This window comes from Chiroxiphia lanceolata, chromosome 6, assembly GCF_009829145.1.
Source record: "Chiroxiphia lanceolata isolate bChiLan1 chromosome 6, bChiLan1.pri, whole genome shotgun sequence".
NCBI classification, from domain to species: Eukaryota; Metazoa; Chordata; class Aves; order Passeriformes; family Pipridae; genus Chiroxiphia; species Chiroxiphia lanceolata.
This window is the reverse complement of record NC_045642.1, coordinates 44,523,111-44,538,928: the sequence shown is the minus strand read 5'-3', so window position 1 is coordinate 44,538,928 and position 15,818 is coordinate 44,523,111. Positions and strand designations below refer to the sequence as shown.

Genomic DNA, 15,818 nt, shown 5'->3' with positions numbered 1-15,818 from the left:
TCACAAAGTATTTTGGCTGCCAATATCGTTAGACTTCCACTGCTCTCGAGATTTTTGCCTGATTGTGTTCTTCACTGCATATTAGTAGAAATTGAAAATGAGGGATATTGCCATGAAAACTGTTTAATTTTATGGGCAGTTCATTCTCCATTAGAAAGTTAAATCCTCTGAATCTAAATTTTATAGCAGAGAGATGTATTTTCTGCTTCTGGCCAAGTTCTTTAATGATGATTCAGTAATGCAGTAGTTAGAATATTGTAAGTACAATAGACTCCCTCTCATATGCAAGGTGAAGATGCTTCATGATCTTCATGCTAAATTGATTTCTTCAGCTGTTCTTCAATAATGCTTTTCTATTTCAGATGTACTCAGAAGGAAGTGATGTTGTACCTCAGAGCAATGAAACAGCTCTTCAGTATTTCAAGAAAGCTGCTGATATGGTATGATTATCTGTAAGCTAGAAATGCAGCATGCACACTAAGAAGTTGATTAGCTTCAAAATGCTGCAAATGCTTCTTTATGTGCCCTTCCATGTGTGCACACCTACTCCCAGATTAGCCCATAAGTCAAAAACCACCTCCAGTTCTGGCCATAGTGCTTCATGAAGCTATGTTCGGTATAAGGAGTCTAACTTTTATGAGTAGAGTCTACTACATCAGTATAAAATATTGTCATCTAAATAGTCTGAAATTCTGGGAAATTCTGGTTTCTGTTAATCTGAAGTTGTTGCAGAAATTTACAGTGCACTGATACTTTGCTTATTTTTTGTAAACAGATAATATTTATTAATATGTTATTATTATAATTAATTATACACTACTTAATTATAATTAATTATGATATATTTGATTCTGACTATTAATAATTATTAATAGTGATGTTTATTAATATTAAAATAAATGTTTAGCACATGAAAGAGTATATTAAGTTTTGAAGGGACTGTTGCAAGATAATTGCCTTCGTGGTTCTTATATTTCACAATTAGAATGTTGTTCCACATCTCTCTCCTAAAGTAAGGATCTCTCACTGTGCTCATTTCCTACATTCACTGGAGGTTTCTGATGTGCCCCATTGCCTGTCTTGGTTCTGAAGGAATACCATGGTGCATTCTTTTGCAGGGGCAGTGGTTAGTAATGCAGCCCACAGGACAGCCAACAATCTGCCCTTAAGGCAGATTCTTGGAGTTCCTAGAGTTGTTTTGGGAGCTTCCATAGCATCCAAAACTTGAAACTTGAAAAAACTAAAGATGACTAAGCTATTAATGGCCCATCTTTCTATGGGTGAGTTCTGCATCTTGTGTGACACTGTAAAAGCACAGTAGACTTTCATAAGTAGTACTGAATTTTTTTTACCTGTCAATCATCTGTAGTTATTGAATAAAGTTTACCATAGATGCTATTTCCTTCCTAAATAACTGTTACTAGGAGCAAAGATACAAGACAAATCTATCTTGAGTGCTTATATGTTTTAGTGATGTTTAAAACATACCAGTTTTGAAAGATGTCAGCTGTAGGTTTTGCCTTTCTTTGCAGAAGTGTTTTTCTGTGTTTTCAGGGTAATCCAGTTGGACAGAGTGGACTAGGAATGGCTTACCTCTATGGAAGAGGTGTTCCAGTGGTAAGCTTTTGACACTCATCTTTCTGATCATAGGTGATTGTGTGACTTTTTGTTGTCAACAAACTTTTTCTCTGGAGGGAAATGCTGTAGAAGGCTTAATTGTGAAGATTTCTGTTACACTGAAAACTCCTTGAGGAAATCTGTAATATAAAAAAAAACTACACTATGGAATTAGCAGCTACGAAGCATGGCTAAGTTCCCTCTCGTAAGTTTGAAAATGTTGCTTAAGTTATTAGAAATGCATAACGGTGTACATTTTGGCAGGAGATTTGAACTTGTCTCTAATTTTCATGTGAAATAAATACTAACTGTCCCCATTTTGTGTCTCTTGTGGGAGTGGAGGAACACTTTGAAGCTTTTAATTAGTTCATTTGCTTTATTGCATTTCCCACAAGGTTTCTTGTCAAATGTTTTATATTTAGCTATGCATACAGATAGTCAACAGTTGAATTGGCCCAAAGTTGAGGAAATGAATGAAATAATTGTTCTAGAAACAGAGCAGAGCTTCTGTTCTGTGAAGCGTAACTGTTCGTAGCAATGCTGTATGTGGATGCCAGCTTTGAGATAGCTACAGACTTAAGACATGTTTATATCATTGTAGTCTGTTTCATTTTTTGTTTCCAAATTTCGACCAGGTGAATATTTTCACTAGAACATCTTGCTGTAATTTTTCTGTAATGTAGATCAATCCCTACACATGTACACATGCATATTTTCTCTCTTAAACTGTGATGTATTGCCAGGCTTTAATGACTGGACCATATCTTCCTGCAGAACTATGAGCTAGCACTGAAGTATTTCCAGAAGGCTGCAGAACAGGGATGGGTTGATGGACAACTTCAGCTAGGTTCCATGTATTACAGTAAGTGGTATCAAAACGATTTACCAGGTCTAAGCACCTGCCTTTTCAGTCACTGTTCACTAGGTGGCATTACAAGTGTGCACATACTGCATGTAGAATGGGCTTACTGCATTGAATTTGTATTTCTTCTGCCTTTTCCTGACACTTTCACAATGCTTTTCTTGAGTATTTCATACAACTCTGCTTTTCAAGAGATAAAAATAGCAATGACATATTCTTTCTCTTAGATGGCATTGGAGTCAAGAAAGACTATAAACAAGCTTTGAAATATTTTAACTTGGCCTCCCAGGGTGGCCACATTCTGGCTTTTTATAACCTGGCTCAGATGCATGCTACTGGCACTGGAGTGATGCGATCCTGCCATACTGCTGTTGAGGTAAGGTCATCCATTTGTAAAGGTCAAATAATACTGATTCGCAAAAGATTGGCTATAACCACATCAGTTTATATAGGACATTTTTCTTAGGTAAATTCCACCAGTGACTGTAGAGTTAAGACTATCAAAAAGCAAAGTGATACATTAACAGACTCCTTTGTATTTCATGAGAAAAGTCTTTATTTGTGTTGATGTGTCAGGTTTGTATTTGCTTTATTAACTTCAGAGAAAATCAAAAGAATGTAATACAAAGCAAGCATCAGTATTTTATAAGTACCAGATTCTTCATTTAGACCTGAATTTAAATGTAACAAAAAAGCTAACGTATTAAAGAATAATTCTGAGTAAGCATTTGAATCCTGACATGTATTTGTTAGTAACTTGTACCTTAAAGTAAACCTGTCTGAAGCAGTTGAGTTTGTCTATCACGTTTTTCCTGTGAAATATAAATATTTTGAACAGGCATCAGAATGTTAAAGCTTTACTTTTTGCAAAACCTAAATTTCTGAAATTCCTGACAACCAGTATCTTCCCCCTTCCTTTTTCCTCCGCAGTTGTTTAAGAATGTATGTGAACGGGGGCGTTGGTCTGAAAGACTGATGACTGCCTACAACAGCTATAAAGATGGTGATTCAAATTCTGCGGTGGTTCAGTATCTCCTTCTGGCAGAACAAGGCTACGAAGTTGCTCAAAGCAATGCTGCTTTCATACTTGATCAGAGTAAGGATCTGAATTTGTACTGTAAAAGTTTTTTTGGAGTTGGTCTGCAGTAACCCATTTAGTAGAACACTAGAATGCTTGAAGATACAATTACGTAGCTCTTGTTCAGTTAGAACTTCAGTGAAACTCTTGTCTTCTTTCCCGCTCTTCACACTGGAAAGCAGTCAGTTTTCATTTTCAACTCTAAGGATGACTTTCTGGCCTAAAAATTAGAATACACTTAATTTCTGACTTAGGGATTTTAAAATGGCATAGGGAGAGAATCTTTAGAAACTTGCACAGTGCTGAATATTCTCTTCCCTGGACTTCCTAAACACATCCTTAAAAGTAGGAATTACATTAGATTTACCTTTGGCCTGCACTATGCATAAAAGTCTCAGTGTTCTTTGTTCTTTCTCTTAAATCTTTTTCAGCACTTTCTTTTTTTGTAACTTTACTCATACTGCCCATGTAGCAGGGATAAAGAGCTGGACAGTTGGTTCTGTTAGATTTGAAAAAAACTTGTCCCATGTCTCTTACTGGAACTAGATGTCTAGAACTTGGTTTTATTAAAGTTTGAAGTCATAGAGAAACAGTGGAAGTACAAGTGACAATTCTTTCTAGAAACTAAAAGACCCAGTATTTTAAACTTTCTCAATATCAAATCTAGGTATCATTACCAGCTTTACATCTTATATAGAAAGCTATTGGTGGCTGATACACTAACCTAACAGCTTCATTTTCAGGTAATGTTTTTCAAAGGTGCCTGAGGGAATCATCTACAGTAATGACAGTCTTGGCTGGGAGTGCATTCCTGCAAAGAAATAGCATTTTTCCCTGGGTTAAAACTCTGATTGTCATTACTCAGATATATCTGCATCTCAACTGGAGATTGATTTAAAATTATTTACTACACTTTATACAGAAAATCTGTGTGTCAACTGTGAGATAGTACAGCTGAAACCATAATTACAGTAGAAGTTAACGTTCTAAATCCTTTGAACTGTCTGAACTCTGATAGTTCAGGACAGCTCAAATTAGGACATGGACAACTTCTGAAGTAGCAGAAACACTGCTGTGTAAAACATGTAGTCTGTGGCTGGGTAGTGAGTTTAAGCCTTTGTTTTACTGACTAGTCCTGGGTTTTAGATGGCCAAACTAAAATAGATTATACTTTAGTCTTGTATTTGAGTGCAGCTTTTTCAAAGTGCAAATTATGTGCTCTTGAGACTTGCATCTTCTGTCATTCCTCAAGTATGTATCAGCAGGAATGGGAGAGGCACGTGGTAAGCCATAGATGAAATTATATCGTTTGTTCCTAGCTCTTGTGTGGGCAGATAAATGGAAAGGCCATATGAATGAAAGGCATTTTTATAAATTTCAGATTAATCTTGTTTATGCTCTAACACAGATTATTTCAAGGTTTTAATTTATTTCAGCAGACTGAATTATAAGCATGAGGGTTATTTTGTGGTTGTGTGTTCATATACCATGATCCTATTTAACTGAATTATTTTTTCTCTAGAAGAAGCTAGCATAGTAGGAGAAAATGAAACCTATCCTCGAGCTTTGCTTCACTGGAATAGAGCAGCTTCTCAAGGTATGTCTGTACCTCACAATTCCAATCAGTTTATTTTTATGTTGAGGAATACATTCTGTGCAGGTAGCTCAGTGTACAGGTGCAGTTCAAGCTGCAAATTGAGCTCCGGGTGGTGGGAGCCTGAGGCAAGGGACCATGAACTGCCAACCCTTTGCACAACAAAGGGCACGGGTACCTGTGGCACCAGACAGGGGACCTGACACAGCAGAGACACAGCAGGAGACACGATCCCAGACTGTGAGGGTATAAAAGCTCAGGGATTCCTTTATTCAGGGTTCCTTCTGGAGGCACCAGAGCTGCTTTTTGTGTTACTGTGCCCTTATTAAATTGTTTAAAGGATTCAGGCATCTGAGACTCTGTTCTGGGAAACCTGGAGTCGAGCCAGTAAGGAAAGCTTGTCTGACTGTGGGAGAGTGGCATGAATAGGGAGTCAGGCAGGGCTACGGTCCCGGCCCTAACAATCTGTGGTGGGGGGAGTGCGATGGCCAGAGTGCCTCCCAAATGGTGAGACAGGAAAGTTTAGTAGAGTCATTGATGTCTGATTTCATGTTTTTTTATGAAAACATGGAAGGAGGAAAGCTTACCTCCTCTGTTTCAACAAAAGTTGTATTCCGCATAGTGTAGCTGGTGTTTTTGCTCCATGGTCAGCTTTAGTGTCATTGCAATATGATTGCAGGTTGGAGCCTTTCTGTGATTCTGAAGATTAAAAGCACTAAAACACAAATATATGTTTCTTTTGCCATTCCATATGGAATTACAGAGCAGTGTTAAACAGCATTAAGAATGTTTACGCTGACTTTTCTAAAAATACCTGCTTGGAAAGAAAAAGAGATGCAAAATCCTAAAGAGTACTTTGTTACTTGTCATCATTTCTAAGAAACACAGTTTCCTATTTAAAGTAAGCAAAGTTTCGTAATGAATGCAGTCTTGATGTCCAAGCAACACAAGTTTAAACTGTGGTGCTTGTGATCCTATCCTAAAATAAGCAAAACTGAACTAAATGATTAAATATTTTGAGGTCTCTAGTTTTCATGTGAGTGCATCTGTTGCACTGTTGTCTGTCTACTAGTTTTTCATGTCAGAGATTAAGCGTATCATGGAAATGGAGCCTAATTTTCAGAGTTTCATGGGTTTTAGCAGAAAGTTAAGAAGTTGAGAGGATGGAATAGTTAAGTATTCAGTTATCAAATGATGATGAGGCACTGTGTTTAAAGTTTTCAGTGATTCTGTTTTAAAAACAAAGTTGAAGCCTCTAATGGTCATGTAGCAAACAAAAAGTTTTTCTGTAATAAGTGACTATAACTGAACAACATTATGGCTTTTCAGCTGATACCACTTAATGGCAATAAAAATGTTGGTAGGATTACTAGGAAAAGGTGTTATCTGCAAATAAAAATTGGTTGTATTTTGTTTAGCTAAACCTAATTAAAAAAAAAAGAGCTGTTTATGTGAGAAGGGGAAAAGATAAACAGTTTATGCAAACTGTGGAAAATAATACTAAAGCCCCTATTGCATCTTCATAGGAAACCAAAAGTGTTTCTTTGCCTAGCTATTTTATCTTTTTTTGTTGTTTCTTGATTTATAGGATATACTGTTGCAAGAATTAAACTTGGAGATTACCATTTTTATGGGTTTGGTACTGATGTTGACTATGAAACTGCATTTATTCACTATCGGCTGGCATCAGAACAGCAGCACAGTGCTCAAGCAATGTTTAATCTGGGCTACATGCATGAGAAGGGACTGGGCATCAAGCAGGTGAGTAAGATGTACCCTGATAGTCTGCTTCATTAGGGTACATTTACTAATATTAGATTAAGTCCCTAACCACTACTGGGCTTTGGTTACTATATAACCACTTAGTGGGAATTAGTATGTCTCCCAATACATTCACCAATGGGAAATGGATGAGTATATCCACTTCACACTTAACTATGTGAAGAAATGGTATGTAGACGGGGAAAAACACTAGCCTAAAATTGTAAATATTGGCAAAAAGAGTGCCATATGCCTGAGTAATGCTTTCAAGACTTTGAAATGTAGTGAAATGAATGCAAATCAACTCCAACCTAAAAGTATTTTAGCACGGGATTGTTCTCATCCCCTGAAACACTGGGTAAATTGTTTCCTGTATCATGACATTTTGAAAACAAGGTAACAAACCATAAGCAGCACCAACGATGTGATTTTTAGCTGTGGTTTTTCAAGTCAGGCAGCTACATTGCCCAAAGAAAAGAGTGTATCTGTTCTCCTGGGAAGCCTGTGGTGTGTTATATGAGTTAATTTACGGAATCCAGAGCAACATGTTTCTGTATGTGTCACAATAATGTAATTAGCAATTGCAAACTAATTTTGAGCAGCCTACTTTACTTAAGGTATGATGAATTCATGCAATTAACGTACAAATTTAGTAGTAATTTGACCTGAAAGTGTAAGAAATGGCTTAATTTTCCTTATTTTCAGTAAGCTTCAACCTTTGGCTTTTGTCTAGGTATGCACCTTTTAATTATTCTGTTGGTCTATTAAAAGACCAGTTTTTGCTTCTTTTCCCCTAAATTCTTGGCAAAAGTCAGAACAATGAAGAGCAAGTCTTAGGTCAATATCGTTTGGCAGCAGCAAGCAATCAACATTTGAAAAATGCTTAATAATCTAGATGTAGAAGTGGCAATACAATATACTACATTCTTCCTGAAGTTTATTTTCAAATTTTATTTTAGGACTGTTTCCTCTTTTTAACTGAGCCCTCAAAAGTAAAGTTAACTTCTGAAAATTAGCCAGCAACTAAAAGCAACTGTGCTAAAGTTGGAGGTTGTCTTTTAAAAAAATCTTTTCAGACATGGAGTTTTGTATTTTACTTCTGCCTTGAATGCAACCCAATTTAGGGCAAGTAATAAAAACTTTGAAAATGTTATTACCTCATGTTCAGCATAATGAGAAAAATGAGTCCTAATGCTGTCATTTGCACAGAGTATTCTCAAACCTGAAGCGAAGATGGCTACACACAGAGCTGAAATGAATGCACAGGGGCTTGTGATGAGCATATATAGCCTTGCTTTATGCAGAGGAATAATAGTTTTCTCTCCTACAGATCCGCTGTGGAATGAAGAGTTGAACTGCAAGGGAAGTAGGGATAGTTAGTATGAGTATGGGAAAGGAGCACTGAGAATGTCTAAGCAAGGAAATTACATGTATAAAACCAGTCTTAATAGTTTTGGATATGCAGTGTCTTTGTTTGCTGTGTTCTAAAACTTTACAACTGTAAGGTGAGAGAATGGAATGACTAGATAAGGCTAGGACTGGGCTAGGATATTCTGAAAAAGGCTAAGACTGAATTTTGCATGAAGCAGAAGAATATTTGACTTTCCTTTCCCAGAATGGAAATGGCTGAATTTTGAGCACAGCTGTAATGACTGAGAGTTAAAATCGTGTTTCCTGATGTAGCAGGATGTCTGCCACTGAAGTCTTCTTCCATTAGAGGCCTCTGGAAGGAACATATAAACATTTTAGCACAATTGTATCTAACAAAATTGGGGATTTAGTGTTTTGAAGAAAGGGATGTGTACTTTAAATCTCCCCTCACCCATATCCATGTCATTAAGATTGCAAACACTCCAGAGTTAGGGAGGATGTTGCAGTAAGGTGGCCTGCACAACTTGAATTCAGGCCACTGTTAGTTCTGGATGATCCTATAGAAATATGGTGTTTCTTAATGTAGTTTTGAGTTGTGTTTTTTCACCAAACAGCTTTTGCCTTATTCTCTCTTATTGAAAAACTAGTCTTTCTTACATATAGGATTTAATGCTACGCTTCCTGTACATAGATGGTTTTCAAACTTGTACCAGGTTCAATGCCAAATATTAAGCCTGTTCAGAAATCTCACACATGTACACTTAGACACTCTTCGTAGATTTAATGTTGTCCGATGCCTGAGGCTACATGTCAAAATGAAGACTGATTCCATATACTGCTCAAAAATGAGTTAATTTTCTTACAGTCTTCTCTTAAGATTTGGCATGGTGTTTCAGTGCTATTTGTGTGCTTATAGCTCAGGCTTCTACAGTTGTCACTTTTCTGTCAAGTAGAAGTGAATAACTAAGTGCATAAGCAGAATGAAGTGATTAGAAATTAAAATGAGCCATAATTTAGTATCTGCTTTTACACCACCACTACTACCACAGTATAAAGGAGATAAGGAAGCTCTTTTAAGTAGTTATACGTAAGATAGACTCTCCAGGCCCAATGAGTTGTTCTATTGAATTAAAATAGAATTACTACATCACATTCACATTATGTGTGAATTTTCATACTGTGATTTCCACAAGTGTGTTATGGAATTAGCTTTGCTGTACCAATGAGCAGAAAATCTTTATGGTAATCACAATCGGGATAAAATTATAAAATGAACATGTGGCATCAAGTCCTGGAGATTTCTCTTACTTTATGTGTCCAACTTAGAAAACTTTCAGAGGTAGGTCTTCCACAGTCCTGTCCTTCACAGTAGTGGGTGAACATAGACAGTTTGTATCCAGTATCCTATGTATGTGTCTGAAGCAGAGCCAAAAGAACACCAAACACAAAAAGTTAAACTATTCAGTTACATGTATCCTCTGTTCCTGTTACAGTCACCACCTTGTTTCAACTGCCACAGAAGAGAACACTAATTTAAGCTCTTCCTGAAGTTGCTCTCTGTTTGTGCTCATGCTTTTGCTGCCCTCACTAATGCAAGTTGTGTGCGTTTTGGATAAGGAGTAAAATCTAATTTGTGTGTATGTGCAGAAATGGTTAGAGGCTGCACTATGCAGCAGACATACTGTAGTATAACTGAGAGGAAATGCTGCTGCATACTGCTCTGGGACTTGGGTTTTTTCAGTCTTTCATGTCTGGTGTGGTGTTGTAGATGTTAGAGTGTAGTAGGGTTACTTAAATATTTGCCCTTGTTTACAGTGAATAGATTGAATACATTATTACTAATCTCTGAGCTTCAATTCTGGTATGAGTTACAATAGCTTCATCTCACATTTAAACTTCCTTTTACTTGTCTGTTCAAAGGTAAACATCCCTTATTAAAAAAAAAAAAAGGTTAATTTTTCAAGTTCTTCAAAACTGAGCTTTGAATTTTCTTAACTTTAGGATATTCATCTTGCAAAGCGATTTTATGACATGGCAGCTGAAGCAAGCCCAGATGCTCAGGTTCCAGTCTTCCTAGCACTTTGCAAGCTTGGAGTGATTTATTCCTTGCAGTATGTACGAGAAATCAATGTAAGTAATGCAGAATTAGAAGAAAACAGCAAATGTGTTTTCCATTTTTAGAAGAAAGCTTGAGCTGTAATCTTACTTAAGTAGAAGTCTTACTCGAGCCTTCTGTAAACTTCGGAGAGATGTGTTTTTTGTTGTTGGATATTAAGAATGTAACTGAAGCTGATATTCCTAATTCTTATTTATGTAACTGTGTGAAATTGAAACATGCACGGCCAGTTTTCTTCTGTGCTGCTCTCTCCTTGAAGAGAATTTCCCAAACCTGTTTGACTGTTCTTATCCATGACCATCTGCTGTCAAAGTTAAGCGGATTTAACTGACATAATTGCTGTTCAGGAAAAGAGAAATATTTTTTGTACCCCTCGTTTTCATGCTATTTTATATTCAGCTGTAATGACCTCACCAGAGTTCTGTTTGATCTCTATGAGGGAAAAAATGTTATTTGTATTAGATAGTTTAGCTGGTGTGCAGAGTTTCTACTTAAGTGATAGCCCTGGAAAAAAATATTTGCTTGGAGAAGGTGAATTCTTTCCATGTAGTGTCTGAAATATTTCTCCGTAGTCTGACATCTTACTGCCTTTTTGGATTACTTAATAAATTCAGACATTATGGAAGTTTCAGGCAATTCAGCTAAGTTTGACAAAATGCAGTCTTGAGACCCATGTAGCTCTCACAAAAGCTAGTATGCAGAACACAGCTTTTCCAAGTTTTAAGTCTGCTGATGCAGATTTAAATTGGTAGTGACTTTGTGGTATCATCAAATATAGTAGTGAAGCATAAAGTGTATGTTGGCTAATGCTTATGCAAATGGGGTCTGATAAAGAGGCACTTCAGTCAAAACTAGCAGTAAGTCACTTTAATTTCCCTGTACCTCACCTCAGCGTTGTACCACCCGGGTGTCCTGAGGCTTAATGGTGTGTCATTCACGTCAAAGCCACAAAGCTACATATTGAAAGCTTTCATCTCTAGAACACAAAATAGAATAGCTCATCCTATATAGCATGGCTCTTAGTCTTATTGGTGTTTGAGTTCCTGGAAGTTAAGAATGTCACTGACGTGATACTATGTTTTCAGAGAGGAAAAGAGCTATTGAAGTTTTAAAACTGGTACTTGTACCTGAAAAATGTTACAAGTCAAATTTAATTGCTTCCCATTCATGTTCTTTGACATGATGATGTGGACTTCTTCTTTCTTAGATGAGGGAGGTATTCTCACATATTGATATGGACCAGCTACTGGGGCCTGAGTGGGACCTCTACCTTATGACTATCATCGCCTTGCTTCTGGGAACAATTATAGCTTACAGACAAAGGCAGCACCAAGCGATTCCCAGACCAGCAGGACTGCGGCCAGCTGTGCCTCAACAAGAACCACCACCAGAGCATCAACCACCACAATAGCAACAAAAGCCTCAGTGAAAGAACTGGATTTTTCCAAAAGGAACAATTTTCATTGTGATTTAGGACTTTGGATCAACAGTCCCTCCCCCAAAAGAGGCGCAAAAAAGTTTAAAAAAAAAACAAATGTTTGAAAGCTGCTTAGAGTGATGCCTTTTTTCAGGGATAAGAAAATTATTTTGAAACTGATTTGAATGTTATTTCAGTGCCAATGGAATAACACTATTGCTTTTTTCGTGGAAACACAAGAGTGCTACTACAAAAATGTTGCCTGCTGTATCTAGTTCCTCTTTATTCAGAGTCCTTTTCATCTCCTAAGAGACAGAGAGCTAGCAATGGAAGATTTTCGCCTGCTTGATAGCAGTTGTCCTTTATAAAAGTAATAATAAATAATTTTATGGCCAATTTAAGTCCAAGAAGCTGAACTATAGTCAAACTCTAAAAAGACTGGAGCTGTCATGAACTTATATTCTGATCTGCATCCCAAGTATTTCTATAGTCCTTATTTCATTACTTTGTCATATTTCTTACACTTTGGTCTTTTATGCTGTCTTGGATAGTTTAACATAGTTACAGAGTTTATCAATGATCTCAGCCAGCAAACATGCCACTCTCCATTTGTGCTTTTTTGTTTTGAGTATTTTCCTCTTTCCCCTTAGACTAGACAGTTCTCAGCAGACAGTATGTAGCCCATGAGGCGGATTGGGGCAGATTGGAATCTGTAAAGCTCATCAGCTGAAAACTGTCCCCACAGTGCCCATATCTCACATACTTCTAAAACTTCAGGAGCCTGTGTATTTTGCAATATTTTACCACATAAAACCAAATTAGTAGTGTTCCTAAGTTATGTAAATTTGCCCTTACAAGAAGGCTGAGTCTAGATTACAGAAAGTACCAGTATTATTACAGACACTGAAGAAAGGACAGAACAAGAAATCTCAGTGAGTTAGCTGACTTTTTTGTTTGTTTTTAGAGTTAGAAGTTCTGTATTTAATTTTCAACAATCCTGTTAGTGATTTGCACTGCAGGAAAGATATATGTGTATCTCATGCATGCATCTGCTTAATGCATCTACAAAAAAAGGCCACAAAAATGCATACTCTCTACAAAAGGGCATGGGCTTTATGCCAGTGATGCTACTCCAAAGCTACAGCATTCTCTGGCTGTTGCCAATCTCTTTTATACCTGATATACATGAGAAAGTCACAATAATGTCTCTGGCTGGGCCATCTTGAGGATCCCTTGTACCAAGAAAATCCAAAGAGAAAGAAGACTAGGTTTATAGCTTCTTACCAGGTCAGTGTAAAGGCCTTTTAATTTGTCTAAAGAATATGACCTGTGAACTGATGATTTAAGATTGCAAGAGGAATCTTCATTTAGTAACAATTTTCGCTGAACTGTAATTTCCGGGATTGGGGGTGGGAAGCAGTGGCTGAGCAGTTTAGAAGCACAAAATGCAGAAGTGTCTGTTCTTATTTACCAATAGCAGTTAAATATTTGCTTCTATACTAGCATTAAACCCTCTGAGAAGTAGTCTCAAAGCTGAATGAAATACAAGTGAGGAGGCTTTAGCTGCTTTCTGACAAAAGCTGTTGTGTTGAAAGGTTAGACTTCCTTTCATGCAAATATTTTTCCAACGGATTGGCAACAACATATCAATACATTTTATTTCTAATTGAGATTTTGGTATGGTTTCATACTTGATACATTTGTAAGGAGACTGCTGCACAGTAGATCTGTAGTTTGGGATAGAAGATAAGCAATCCATCCTTTTGTGAATGGAAATGTCATGGATAATTAGTATTAAAGGTACTAAGTAGAACTCAGTACTTCAAAATGCTTAAGCTGGTTATGTGAAGACAAATCTTTTGTGTTAGTGTGGAGGTTTGCAGCATGTAGTAGAGGAATGTCTTGTTCAGTCTTAATCATAATTAGCAGATGGGACAGTATTGAACTTATATGTCATGTCTAAAATGTACAGCACTCCAGCTGCATTTCTAAGACATCCATGACTTCTGAACACTCCTTCTGAAGTATTTTTGCCTCTGTCACTTAATAGCTCTTTTTAGCTTGGCATGAATAAATTAAGGATTATATGGAAAATGTTTTTCAGTTAAATACCATTGGTTGATTGGTATTGGTCTCTTAGGATGTTTAACAATTTTATTACTGCATAATTAAAATGTTTTGATTGTTTGATCTATTAGAACTAAATTCTAGAAACTCTATCCTATTTGCATGAGAACCTCTCATCACTGCTGCTATGTGACAGTCTTATAGATGACTTTCACTGAATTTGATACATTTTTACATCCCAAGAAATCAGCAGAAGAAAATGATTGAAGATCAACGAGTTACTTCACTTTAAAGAACTGCTTTTTGAAGGAGCAATAAGGAAGTCTTTCTCCTGCTTTTTTCCCTTCTACCAAATTACTACCACTGACTTTTTCAGATGACATTCATTTGGATGCAGTGGTAGAAGAAAAAAGGTACTTACCATAAGTAATGGTGAGTCAACTCAGGGATTAAAGAAATGAATAAGCTTTCTAAATCGGTTATCTACACCACGACTTAAGTTTTTGTGACAATCCCTTGCTACTCTGCTCTGAAACTTGCATTCTGAGGGAGGTATATTTAACTCTTACTAGCAATATATATCTTGTGCACTCAGTTAATCAAGCATCTATTTCCTGAAGGAGCTGGATTGCTCAGTTTACTGCAGTGAAGTACTTTTCCCTTTTGGTAGCACACAGGTTGTCTTACAGTTTATATGCAGGAGTATTTTAGAATGGAAACTTGATTTAAGAGAAGCCTTTCTGGGTGTGCAGCATGGTTTGAATGGAAAAGTTGTATTCTTTGTGTGTAGTAACATAGGCCAGAGCCTGCCTATTTGACCTTCCCAGACACATGCTCTTCTTTCCATGCTCAGAGAATGGAACTACGGAGCCATAAGTGTTGGTGGGATTTCTATATGTAGGAAAACTGTGGGAAAATATGGAGGGACACATTATTCTGCGTCTCAAATTATTAATCAAAGACACTATCTGTTCTTGCTGGTTGAAAGAAATGCTGAATTGCTGAGAAAACAGGATTCTAGTACATCACTCTGTTGAAACTTGCCCCAGAGCTGTCTGTTGAAATAACTTTCCTTGCTTTATATGGTCCATCACAATATAAATGTAATGGGACAATGTAATAGAAGGTAAAGCCTTTGATACAAACATCCTCATGAAACTCTTATGAGACAGTTTTACTCACTTTTTAGTCATCTTCCATAAGTCAGCTGCTCTTAGAAAAAAAAAAAGGCAAACCAACACAGAATCTATCAAATGTTATTCTTTTGGAGAAGAACATTAAAATGTGGCTTTTTGAAAGGACTTTTTAAGACTATGCATTATCTAATTTCCACCTATTATATGCTAGTTTTGGCCTATAAAGGGGGATCACATTCACCTTTGCAAGTTGCTTTCTTTTTACATAGGCAACAATAAACTGAAATTCTATTTTTGTTTCAGAGAATATTAAATTGAAAAGATTTAGTTTGATTTGAACTACTGCAAATACATATGGCAAATAGGGACTATTGGGGGAACCCTTTGTTTTTATCAGCTGCAGTTCTTTAAAGGGTCTTGTAGGAGTTTTGTAAATTTATTTTGTATTTAAAATCAGTATAAAGGCTGGTCAAATGTAATATAATTGTGTAAACAAATTCTGTTAATAGAAAGATGTACAGATTCATTTTGTACTGTATCTTTAATCTTGTGAAATAAAGATACCACCTGTGTGGTTACCCTCAGTGTTCACAGTGGTTATAACAGAGGATGTGAATTGTTAGTCATGTGCACCAGTATGTGCCACTGTTAAATGCACCCCTTCCTGTAAGTATTCTCACACTTATTTCACTTGAATTCTTCTTCAAAAAAATTAATCTGTTAATTTAGGGATGGCATAAAAAGGGGGAATGGGAAATTATGCATGTTATCTTCCGTTGTGCTGGGAATTTGCCCTCTG

General features: G+C 36.7%; 1 protein-coding gene across 2 annotated transcripts in view; it reads left to right on the top strand.

Annotated features, from left to right (window-relative positions):
• Positions 1–15,597, top strand: part of SEL1L (SEL1L adaptor subunit of ERAD E3 ubiquitin ligase) — a 35,880-nt gene extending 20,283 nt beyond the window's left edge. The window contains exons 13-21 of one of the 2 annotated variants that reach the window (XM_032690664.1): positions 363–440; positions 1,555–1,617; positions 2,392–2,479; positions 2,707–2,855; positions 3,410–3,575; positions 5,083–5,154; positions 6,740–6,912; positions 10,285–10,413; positions 11,607–15,597. In XM_032690664.1, the coding sequence (XP_032546555.1) occupies positions 363–440; positions 1,555–1,617; positions 2,392–2,479; positions 2,707–2,855; positions 3,410–3,575; positions 5,083–5,154; positions 6,740–6,912; positions 10,285–10,413; positions 11,607–11,810 (1,122 nt within the window). In that variant the 3' untranslated portion in view covers positions 11,811–15,597. Of the gene's footprint in view, positions 1–362; positions 441–1,554; positions 1,618–2,391; positions 2,480–2,706; positions 2,856–3,409; positions 3,576–5,079; positions 5,155–6,739; positions 6,913–10,284; positions 10,414–11,606 lie in introns of both variants that reach the window. The other variant, XM_032690663.1, reaches the window with a different exon arrangement.
• The last annotated feature ends 221 nt before the right edge of the window (positions 15,598–15,818 follow it).